This window comes from Echinops telfairi, unplaced genomic scaffold, assembly GCF_000313985.2.
Source record: "Echinops telfairi isolate 266 unplaced genomic scaffold, ASM31398v2 ScPeMD7_22;HRSCAF=79, whole genome shotgun sequence".
NCBI classification, from domain to species: Eukaryota; Metazoa; Chordata; class Mammalia; order Afrosoricida; family Tenrecidae; genus Echinops; species Echinops telfairi.
The window spans coordinates 17,585,125-17,597,130 of NW_022103919.1; the positions used below are offsets into that span (position 1 = coordinate 17,585,125).

The 12,006-nt window shown below is 46.6% G+C and overlaps 1 protein-coding gene across 1 annotated transcript in view; it reads right to left on the reverse strand.

Annotated features, from left to right (window-relative positions):
• Positions 1–249: 249 nt before the first annotated feature.
• The window catches only part of GNA14 (G protein subunit alpha 14), a 233,541-nt gene continuing 221,784 nt past the window's right edge, over positions 250–12,006 (reverse strand). The window contains exons 4-7 of the mRNA XM_004713822.4: positions 9,289–9,417; positions 7,103–7,232; positions 2,921–3,074; positions 250–1,396 (exon numbers count right to left, since the gene is read on the reverse strand). Of these exons, the coding sequence (XP_004713879.1) occupies positions 1,206–1,396; positions 2,921–3,074; positions 7,103–7,232; positions 9,289–9,417 (604 nt within the window). The 3' untranslated portion in view covers positions 250–1,205. The remainder of the gene's footprint in view (positions 1,397–2,920; positions 3,075–7,102; positions 7,233–9,288; positions 9,418–12,006) is intronic.

Here is a 12,006-nt window from a genome sequence, read left to right on the forward strand (position 1 = left end):
CAAACCCTGCCAAACCTTTTTTACTGTACACAGGCAAAAAACAAGGTATAGCAGTCGGAGTCCTGGCTCCCGTTCTATCCCCTATAGCTGGGAGTGATTCAACCCATTTTCTTGTGTGCTTTAAGTCGCTCAGTCGCCACCTGAGATAGATAAAAAATAAAATGCAAAATCCCACACGGTTTATTAACTGTTTAAGCCACAGCATTGGACCCCACCAATCAACCATGAGCTCAAAGAAACACAGCATAATTCAGTGTTCATATAATGGTATATTTTTAACCTCAGGAAAGTACAGAATACATCAGTCCAAACATAACCTGTAGGTCTGGGATGGCCATCCGCATGGAGGCATCCAGGGGCATCATGTCATACATATGCAAGGCCTGGCTATATACTTAGTTAGGGACATATATGATCGGGGGCTTTAACACCTTTGTGGAAAAGTGGAATTAACAGAATGTAAAATTTCCACATACACATTTTCACCAATGCGTAGATATTCTACACTCTTACACCCATCTACTCCCATGTCAGTTTGAGCTTCATGGAGTTAGATTGTATCAAAACAAAGATGTGCTGGCTTATTCATTTGGTTAGAAAGTTTACTGAAAAAAGAACCAAATGGATTTTAAAAAAAAATCCTTGGTAGTATGCTAAAGAAGTCATATTTTTAGCATGCAAAGAGAAAACTTAATTCAGAATGTCAAAATTGTAAAGTTTCATAAAAGCCTCAAACCAATAAATACTCTTTGAAAATTAAAAAAGTCACCCAGATGACTCCCTTAGAAGTCTTCAGGCATGCATGATCTGTAAATTAACAGGCCCCTCTGAGTAAAAACTGTTAAATGATTTTTAATGCCTATGAAAAGACACTTAATATTTTAAAATGCACAGTAAATCAGTGCCTTTTTAAAATTCTATAAAACATCAGGTTCCAAACTTACACAAAATGTATAGCCAAAAAGTCAGGAAAAGAAACAGAAAAACAATTTGAGAATAGAAGTGTTCAAAAGGTTTTGGTGAACTCACGTCTCTTCCCAGCTGCATTGTCCATCCCTGCATGATGAACTTGGGGGAGTGGGGAGTGACAGGAGGAAGGGGTTCTGCACAGTGGGCTGGGTCAGACAGTGTGACAGCATTTGCAAATGAAACAAGAAGAGCTTTGAAGCTATCTTCATTTCTGGAGGCGGCGTGAGCAGCAGCTTTCACACCAGGTTGAATTCTCTCAGGTTGATTTGCAGAATTGTGTCTTTGACGGCAGCGAACACAAAGCGTATGTTCTCTGTGTCTGTGGCACACGTGAAGTGGGAGTAGATGACTTTCTCTTTGTCGGGATTCTGGTCTTGGTAAAGCTTCAGGATAAAGTCTCTAGCAGCTTTGACATCCTGCTTGGGTCCTGGTTACAAGTTCAGAGAAAGAAGAAAAATACCTCATAGTTCTCAGGAGGACAGCAAGATGAAATCGGTATTTTTCTTCTGAGTACTGTATGCTTGTTCTGTCTGTACGAGCCCTGGTGGTGCGATGCTTAAGCATCCAATGCTAACCACAAGGTAAATGGTTTGAGCCTACCAGCCACTCCTCATGAGATAGCTGAGGCAGTCTACTGCCATAGAGATCACAGCCCTAGAAAACCGATGGGACACGTCTACTCTCTCCCACAGGGTTGCTTTCCGTCAGAATCAACTCATCTGTAAGGAGTTTGGCTTTTTGGCTTATACTCATCTGGGATGATTTATCACCCTTGATCTATCTAGGAGAGAGTTTACCTGGGGCATTGTTTTTATTCGGTCTTACTATAAAAATTTTTTTTAAAAACTCACTGCCATCAAGTCAATGCCAACTCAGAGCAACCCTATTGGGTAGGGTAGGACTGCCCCTGTGAGTTTCCACGACTAGAGTAGGAAGTCCTGTCTTCCTCTTGTGGAGCCGCTGGTGGTTTCAAATTGCCAGCCTGGCAGTTAGCAGGCTGCTCATATGTAACTACTACGCCACCAGGGATCTTTTGTGTCTCATTAGGAATCCACAAAATAATATCTTTACATATCCACTGCTACTTGAGAGGAAGGAGTCCCTTGGTTACGTGTTGGGCTGCTAACTGCAAGGTCAGTAGTTTGAAACCATCAGCTGATCCACAGGAGAAAGATGGGACTTTCTACGCCTATAAAGAGTTACAGTCTGGGAAACCCACGGGGCAGTTCTACCCATCCTGTGGGTACACCTATGAGTTGGCATCAACTGGATGGCAATGAGTTTGGCTTTTGGTTTGGTATTTTAAAATTATACTTCAAAACAATTTGTTTAAAAGTAGGAACAATGTAACTTCCTGATTTGGACTACTTTTGAAGAGATGGACAGAGTGGACTGGGAAAAGGGAGAATATGGGAACTAACAGTAGTCAGCACCAGATCTCGTGTTAAAGCTTGGGGTTCATTGCTGTAATGCTGATGAGGGCACCAACTCTTCTGCTGTTGATAGGGGTGTGGTGTCTGCCCGACGTTAGGTTAGGAGACGTCACACTTGTGCCTGTACTTAACAAGTGCCAGACACCCTGACTGGAGCTGGGAAGTCAAACACTAATCAGGCGAAGTCTGTGCTCAGCTGAGCAAATGGACAATACTGCACAGCGTCATGAGCCCAGCACGTGGTAGGCATAATGCCAAAGAGGTCAGAAAGGCTTCCCAAAGAAGAAGCCTCCAGGGACTAGTGGATGATTACTGGTTGCCCCATGTTTTAAGCTGATACTCGCAACACTTGAGTTCACTGCAATAACAACAGAAGAAGCACGAGGATGAGCAGGGCTTCAAAGTTCAAACCCCTGATGTCCAAGGGGCAACCATAAATAATGCACAGACTTTGGATTGCACTGGGAGTTGGCACCCCTAGTCCCCAGGTTGTTCAAGGATCAAGTGAACAGACTTACCTGTGTATTCTGGGAAATAGCTAATTAAATGAGAGTACATGATTTTCTCCTCCAGAAGATCCTTCTTGTTTAAGAATAAAATCACAGAGGAGTTCAGAAACCAGGGGTAGGTGATAATGGTCTTAAATAAGGCTTTGCTCTCTTCCATGCGGTTCTAAGGAAGAAACAAAGGGCTTAGCACAAACTAGAAAGAAAAGCAGTTCTCCGGAAGCAATAGCCAAATCAGTGGTTTCATGTGCTCCTTACTGAAGCGAGTGTGCACAAGGCCCCTGCTTCGATTTCCTCCCCATTTCCTTCTGCTTTCCATCTAGCTCACAATCATCACACAAGGAAAGCTTTTGTGTAACTTGGAAAAAGAAGGCTTGCACCCACATTTGACTAAAGTTTCCTGTGTCCTGTACATATTGGAATTGACACTGAGGCAATTGGAAGCTTCAGATCTGAGAGCCCCACGTTAGCTGTGGGCCTTCAGGCTGCAGATTAGGGCTCCGGTGATGCTAAGAGACAGGAAAGCTGCCTCCAGCAGGGAGTGCCACACACAGGCAAGGAGGCCAACTAATGCTACTGGGCACCTGTTCTGTGCCAGGGTTTACCTGCACTCTATTGGGGGAAGATTAACCAAAAAACAAACTCAAGGCCATCCAGTCATTGCTGATTCAGAGTGACCCCCACCCTTGTGGGTTTCAGTCTTTCTCCCACGGAGCTGCTGGTGGCTTTGAACTGCCAAGCACGCAGATTGCAGCTCAACATACAACTACTGCAAACTATTTATTACCATTGTTAAACTACCTGGGGGAAGAGTAACCCCATTTTGATGGATGAGAAGACTGTGGTTCAGGAAATTTAAAACTTACAAGTTCATACAATAGTGGGATCCAATGAAGATTATGTAGAAGGACAGTAATCATGTCTAAGCATTACCAGACCTTGGCTAGAAAATGCTCCTAATTTGTGAGGAAGGAGCCCTGGTGGGACTGCAGGGTGGCCATTGGGCTGCTGACCACAAGGGTGGCTGGTCAAACCCACCAGTCACTCAGAGGGAGAAAGATGAGCTGTCTGTTGCTGCAAAGACACGCAGTCTCAGAAATCCTAAGCAGGGCAGGTTGGGGTCAGAATTGACTTGATGGCTATAAGTTTAATTTATGGAGAGCAGACAGGACACATACTAGTAAGCTTATCTGGTGACAGTAATTGTATTTCAAAGCTCAGCACACTCACTCCAGAGGGATGGGTCATTAATCTTGATATCTGCCCCTCACTTATTATCCAATATTTCACAGACATGACAATAGTAAAAAAATCTGTCCAGCCATTTGAGGCATGAGCAATTTGTCTAGCAAGTGATGCTAAGATGTTTAAGTCTCTATGCCAACTTGGCTGGCTCAGGATTCTCAGTGATTTGGCAGTTATTTAATGATGTAGCTAACCTCCATTTTTGCATAATACAGATTTTCGCAAATTGGCCTGGTCTGTGGAACCCAACTAAATGCAATAAACAAAGACTGATTATTTCTTACACTCCCACACATCCTGGCTCATTTTGCTTCTCCATACATTTTAAGGAATAAGGCTAGAACTTATTATAAAGAGGCAACTTCTCTCCCTTATTTTAAAGCTGCTTTAGCATTTACCATGCAGGTTGGCAAGTGCATCTGACATGGATCCACAACCAGGAGGGCAACTTCGGGGGTGACAGCCACTTAATTGTTCTCAGCACTCCCTTGTGATTTTTATGAGAGGAGAAAATATTTCGAAGCATATCAGACTGAGGTACTGGTCCCTCGTGCACTGAGAAATGTCACATGTCACAAAGTAATTCCTGAGGCAAAGTTAGAGCTAAGGTTTCCACACTGATAATTGGATGCCTTTGCTTTTTAGAAACCTTCCCAGTTGGGAGAGGTGGGTGGCAGCCAAAATTTTGGCTCTTTGCACAGTGACACAAGCAAATGGGCTAATCCCCCACGAATTAGCTAATGTAGCTGCTCCTCAGAGGAAAGTCTGCTCTCAAAGAACACGAGGTACAGTTTGTTCACCGCCACTGCCTGAGCCCCGGACAGAGCCTTCCTTGATGTACTTGTGTGCCCTAGAGACAGTTTTAGAAACATACAAGTCTAAGAGGTCACGTGTATGTTTTATGGAACAGATGGCCAGGACCTTGCTGCCTCACCAGAAAGCACCCCAGTGTCTCAACCAAGGGCCTGCCCGCTCATCTCCAGGCAGATGCAGGCTCTGCAGGGGACAGAGCGGAGATGGGGATGCAGGTCAGAGCCAGGGAACCCCTCCTGAGGGAGGTGACTCAGACTGCTATTGAGTTGATTCTGACACACAGCAACCCGACAGGACAGAGGAGAAACGCTCCATAGACTTTCCAAGGCTGTCTGGCCACGTATGGCCATGCCTTACTCCCTAGGAGGAGCCGGTGGTTTGAAGCCACTGGCCTTTGGGTGAGTAGCCCGGTGCTTAACCCACTGCACTACCAGATGCAGTCCCCAGTGGCCTCCAGAACAGATCTGGGCCTCAGTACCATTCCTCATGTGAGAGCCACTTTTGTTGTTAGGTGGGGTGCTGACTCGTGGTGCCCCTGCCCTAGAGGGGTTTCTTGGCTATCATGTTTACAGACACAGATTGCCAGGCCCTTTCTTCCACAGTACTGCCAGTATTTAGGTTCCCCGGTGAGCACAAACTGTGCCACAAAGGGACACTGGCAGTGATCAAGGCTCTAAATGGGAAAGGCAAAAAGCCTGGAAGCTGCGCAAAGATACCCCGACCACAAACCAGTAAGCCTGAACCTCTTGTGTGGATCTACATGATATTAATTAAAAGGTCCCTAAGGGATTCCGAAGAGCCCTGGTGGCATTGAGGTTACACGTTGTACTGCTAACCTAAAGGTCAGCAGTTTGAAACCACTCTGTGGAAGAAGGATGGGGCTTTCTGCCCCTGTGAAGAGTTACAATCTCAAACTCACAGGGGCAGTTCTACCCTGTCCTATAAGGTTGCTAAGAGTCAGCATCGACTTGCTGGCAGTGAGTCTGGTTCTTGGTTGGAATGGATTCCCTCAGGCAGCCAGGGGTGACAGTTACTTCTTTGAAGCGGTTTTCCCCCACAGCAGCACATAAGAACCACCTGATGGCGCTGAGGGTGAGACGATTGTCAGGTCAGCTATTCAAACCCTGCAGCTACTCTGAGAGAAAGGTGATTGAGTCTTGGAAACCTTACAGAGGGTTGCCAGAAGGGTTGCCAAGCCTAGGGCTAGACTTGAGGACAGTGGGTTTGGCTTTGGTTTGAGGGAGCATCTGAAAAGTCTCATGCCCAGGTCACACCTATGTGGGAGTTACATAATCTGGTATCAGTTTGAGAGGATTAAGAGTGAAGAGGTGGAGTCTAGTCTGTCAGTCGGATCATAGCCAATGAGGCCTCTATGTGGACATGGCCTTCTCCTAAGAATTCTGGGAACTCTTAGATTTCCTCCTTGGAGGCAAGAGTTTCTCTCATTGCTCATTTCCTGAGAGACATCCCTGAGGGGAAGCCACATGGACCTACCCTGATGCAGCCCTGGGAACCGGAGGAGCCACATGGAGACCCATGTCAGCACTGAGATGCTTACAACGCCACTGTATCCAGAAGATTTCAAACCTACTGGTCTGTGATCCTGCATTCGGCATCATTACATGTATTTCGTGAGTCTGAAGAGGACTTTATAGATGGGTATCGGACATATGGGCTAGTACTGAACTTAAGGACTTGATCTGGACTGGGACGTTTTCTCAATATTCAATTGCTCTTATATATAAACCTCGTTCTTATATGCATATGAATGTCTATGAATTTGTTTCTACTTCTGATTAAATCAGAACCCTTTGGATTGGGCCCTCACAGCCCAAAACCAGACTCACTGCCATCAAGTCCATTGGGACTCCTCGCAACCCTACGTGACAGTAGAACAGCCCCTGCAGGTTTCCGAGACTGTCACTAATTCTTTACAGGAGTAGAAAGCCCCGTCTTTGTCACCCAGGCCCGGTACCTTTTCATTTGACTATGCTGCTAGTTCAAATACTTACGCTTTGGCAAGACTACTTAACCCAAGGACTGGACTCTGTTGCCCTTGCCGTGTGGTCTCCTGGAGGCTGCAGATAGAAACCTCCAGCTGTTACAGCACACTGTACTACTCCCCGCACAGCCTACCTCATTGTCACACTCAGCCAAGACCTGGTCATATTCACTCAAAGCAACCAAGAAAATGATGGAAGTGACTTTTTCAAAGCAGTGGATCCATTTCCGTCTTTCAGATCGCTGGCCACCAACGTCCACTATCCTGTTGAATAGAAACACAGGCGATCACTCCAATGTCGGGACACATGACAATGGGGAATGGGAGGCTGTGGATCATTAGTCCATGGAAGTGAGGGCCTGAGTCATATTTAAGAGTGAAGAAGGAGCCTGCGATACAAACACCTGAGGGGCACTGCTTTAAGCAATGGGGAATCCCTGGGTATTTCCTAGTAAGGAGCCACAGAATGCAAATGGCCGTGGGAAGGGCCTGGGGAGAGACTGGCTGGGAAGCAGTCCAGGCAGAACACACAACATCCTTGGTGTTTTGCTCCAATCACCATGGGATCCAGGACACTAAGCACAAGAGGAGCGGAAAGCCGCGAGGTCTCACAGGTCCTCCAGCTTTCTCCTGGCCCAGGGCCTGTGCTTGCTTCCATCATGAGACAGTGCCTCCCCTCTTCCTACAGTACTGCAGCTTTGTTCAACAGGAAACCCCACAGCTGTTCTCTGCGTCTCTGGAAAGACGGAATACCGTGGGTGGTTCACAGGGCTGACGTGCCTGGACACCAATGGTAAGGTTAGAAGTTCAAGTCCACCCAGAGATGCCTAAGGGAAAAGGCCTGGAACTCCACTTCCAAAAGTATCGTCATGGAGAACCCAATGGAACACAGTTCCTGCTTTGACACGGGGGAGGGGGAGGGGAGGTGTCATCCATAAGTTGGGATCGACTCTATGGCAACTCATTTCTTTGGAAAGATATGAGAGGTTTGTAACCCAGAGGTCACAAGCTTAGCTATCCAGTGTATCAGACAGCTCATATGTGAATGAGTCGTGGGGGGGCGGGGAGGGAGGACTGCGACTCTTGGCACGGATAATCAAGAGGCTGCACCAGAGGGCTCCTCCATCCCACCCAGTTTTTGAGTTGCACTTGAGGTCTAGCAGGGTGTGCAGACCAGGCCTGGACTCTCGTTGCTCAAATAGAAGAGGGTAAGTGAGAATCATTGCTAGGAGGAGCAAGGGAAGTGGGGCACAAAACCTACTGTGAAGTCTGCAGTCCCATACTTGGAAGTGCACGTGTTCACCCACCTCTGAGTGGTCTCAACAGATGCTCTATACAGATAATTAGCCATATGCACACTACCTGAGCTCACCGCCATAGCAAAAAGTTGGAATAAAGCTGGGCCTGGGCCCACATAGTTAAGACCCATGTGGTTCAAGGGTCAACTCTATAATCTTACATGATCTTAATATGCACGTCTGTATCCAGTTTTTGCTGTTTCATTTTGCTTAAGAGGACAAATCTTGGAGAAGGAAATAGAAGGAAGAGGATGTTAGTCTTTTTTTTTTTTTAAAGAAAAAAGACACACCATCACCGCCATGGAGTTGATGCTGGCTCACAGCGACCCCGTGGGACAGGGTAGAACTACCTCTGGGAGTCTCTGGCATTTTTAATCTTTATGGGATCTTTTTTCACAGGGCATGGCTGATGGTTTCAGCTAGCTTCTAACCCACAATGCTACCAGAGTCACTGCCATCAATTCCATTGTGACTACCAGTGACCCGATAGGTCAGACACTCAGACACTCAGAGGGTGTCTGAGACCGGAACTCTTCACAGGTGTAGAAATTCTCATCTTTCTCTATGGAGTAGTGGGTAGTTTCAAACTGCTGACCTCATGGTTAGCAGTCCTACGGGTAAGCACTACTCCACGAGGACGCTAGTCAAATCAACTGCAGGTAACAGAATGTGTGTATGTGTGTGTGTACATGACTCAATTATTCTGTACACACATGAGGAGACTCTTCTAAGGGTTATGGAAATGTGAGTTCCCACCATTCTAGGACTTGAGACCCTCAATCCTACATGGCGTAAGTCAAAGACACCTCGCAGACACCTGACTCCATCCGAAAAACAAAAGTGATTCAAATATCCAGTTCAGAATAGTCGCACAACATGGTCAATGTTTTAGGATGGGCGAATTGTACATTTTAAAAAATGTTTAAAGCAATTGCAGGGGGAAGACCAACAGCATTTAGGAACTGCCGAGCCTGGGGAGACACAGCTTGACCATACAGGCTATGCTGGGGAGATGGCTTTACCGAAAGATGATGTTCTCCAAGTCAAAGGGGTACTCGATGATGCCAGTTGTGGGCACTCGGACTCGAAGCACATCCTGCTGTGTTGGCACGAAGGATGGCATGGCGATTCTGTCAATGTCAGTCAGGTAACTGGGTCACAGAGAGAGAAGGGCAAGGTGTCAGCCTCAGCCACAAGGACACCCTCCCTCCACACTACATTGATTCACTGTGTCCAGCAAAGGTCCTCTCTGGAGAGTCAGCTCTGGGCAAGGGCCTACCACCCCTGTTGTGGCTGCTCTGAAAAGAATACAGATAGAATCACAATCCGTAGGCGTCTGGGAATTTTGCAGTTCATACCCACCTCCCTCTTGATTCTAAACCTGGCCAATAGCAACCTATGTGACCCATGAGGGAGATGGCGAGCGGGAAAGAACAGGTTGTAGGCCCTGACATTCTCTGACTTCCCTGTTGTCTCTGTCCCTCCCCTACACCCTCAGAGAGAATTCCATGATCTGGATGTTGTTCTGTAATGCTTGTGCTCAATGAGCTAGTGTTTTCAAGAGGATCCACATAAAAACAGGCAAGAACCAAAGGCAAACTCACTGCCATCGAGTGGATGCCTACTCAGAGTGACCCTATAGGGCAGGGTAGTAGTGCCTCTAGTTTCGGAAAACCCCATCTTTCTATCCTGGAGTGGGCCATCCATAAGGTCAGTAGCAATGTGCACCAGTTCGCAGGCTCAGAAATCTTTTCAGCTGGTCGGGTTCTGGTCAACTCAATGTGAGCCACCGCACCAAGGTGCCCATTAGCTGCCTTGCTTTTAGACCATGGGCCCCATCACAAATTCTCAACAACCCTAGTCCCCTTGTGTTTTGGTCATGAACTTCAGACCAATCAACCCACTATCATTTTCTCCTCTAGTCCCTGTGAACCAGGTCCATGGGTGTCACTGGCCAGAATCAACCTGTCTCTTTGTTGCTGTGTTTCCTCCACTTCCACTCAACAAGTGGATCCAGATGGTCACCTAGCAAGCATTTCAGCCTGCTCACAGGCTCTCTTTAATGTTCAGCCTTAAGAGTGGATAGTACCTTCAATGGCTCAAAAATATTTTTTTAGCTTCTGGAACAAACCACTAGTTCAAAATTCAAAAATCCAAAGAGTTCCTCTTTTTCCCTTCAGTCTGTCGACAGCCCCTTAATGTTGCTGATCCTGACTTGTAACATGTTAGCTTCCATAGTAGAACTCATAGTCATGAGTATTATCTGTAAGTTGCGTGGAGCCACTGCGAGGAATTACACTCAATAGAGGAGTAGCGTGCCATTAGGAGGGCAGTTGGTGTAAGAGTGGGATAAAGGAACTTGGAGAGTAGAGAGAGGCGTGCTTGGCCTCTGCCTTGTGCAAACCAGAGTCAGGGATTATCAGCTCCTTACTGAACCTGAAGAAGGTCAGACATGACACTCATGCCCTTTCCTCAGTGAGCAGGATCATAATTCTACACAATTCTGAGCATCTACCAGTCACTTTACACGCACTTGAAGCTGTGGTTGCTGGTTGGGTTACACAATGGGTGACTAACTGCAAGGTTAGCAGTTCAAAGCCACCAGCTGTGCTGCAGGAGATAGATGAGACCGTCTGTTCCTGTAAACAGCTCTAGTCTTGGAAACCCACAGAGGCAGTAATACTACGAGTCAGAACTGACTCAACAGCAGTGAGTTTGGTTTGGGCTTTATACATGCAATTTCACCATCCTAAAAATAGTAATACACCGACCTTCTTTTATAAGACCAAGAATCAGAGAAGTTCAATTGTTTTGCATGGAAAAAGAAAGAAAAACAGCAGGAAATGGAGAGGCAAGCGACATCACCAAACCAGTATTTTCTAAAGCACAGGTCAGCAAATGTTTTCTGTGAAGGGCTGGAGAGTAAATCATATTGAACTTACGAGCCACTTACGGTCTCTGATGTGATGGCTCAGCGTTACCGGGTAGTTCAAAAGCACTGGCAGACAATGCAAAGATAAATGGGTCTGGCTATGATCCAATAAAACCTTGTTGATAAAACCCTGCTCTAGATGATGGGAAAGCAGCGTGAGCAAGGCAGGCGGACTTCCAGCTCTTGCTGGGCTCAGACTCCAGTTAGGGAGCTGCATGTAAGCACACAAGCTGGTTGATGGGCTTCCTCATGCCCATACACATTTCTTCACTGCGGTACCACACTTGTCCATTTGTGTTTGTCAGGCGCCCCAATCATGCTGTCTCACACAACTACTGTGTGCTTCAGGAGTTCCAATCCTAAGCATATACCCCCAAAGAAGCAAGAGCAGGAACACAAAAATGAGCACACAAATAGTCACTGCAACACTATGCCCATCAACAGAATGCGGCGTATCCACACAAATAAAATAGTACCCACACCCCTTGCTCTTGAGTGCAATCCAAGTCACATCTTCCCCTTGGGGCTTCTCAGGGCGGCATCTTCACTGAAGCTAGCTGCTACCTTTTTGTTCCCCTTCAGTGACTGGTGGGCTCCAGCCACAATCTTTCAGCTCACTTCCAAGCACTTAATCACTGAGTCGCCAGGGCTCCTAGTGAAATGCCACTCGGCCAGGAAGAGACATGAAATCTTGACATGTGAATGAACTTTGAAAACTTCCTAAGTGAAAGCAAACCCAAACCACAGCAAACTTACTGTCATCGAGTCATGTCTGGCTAGGGACCCTACAGGACAGAGGAGTACTGCT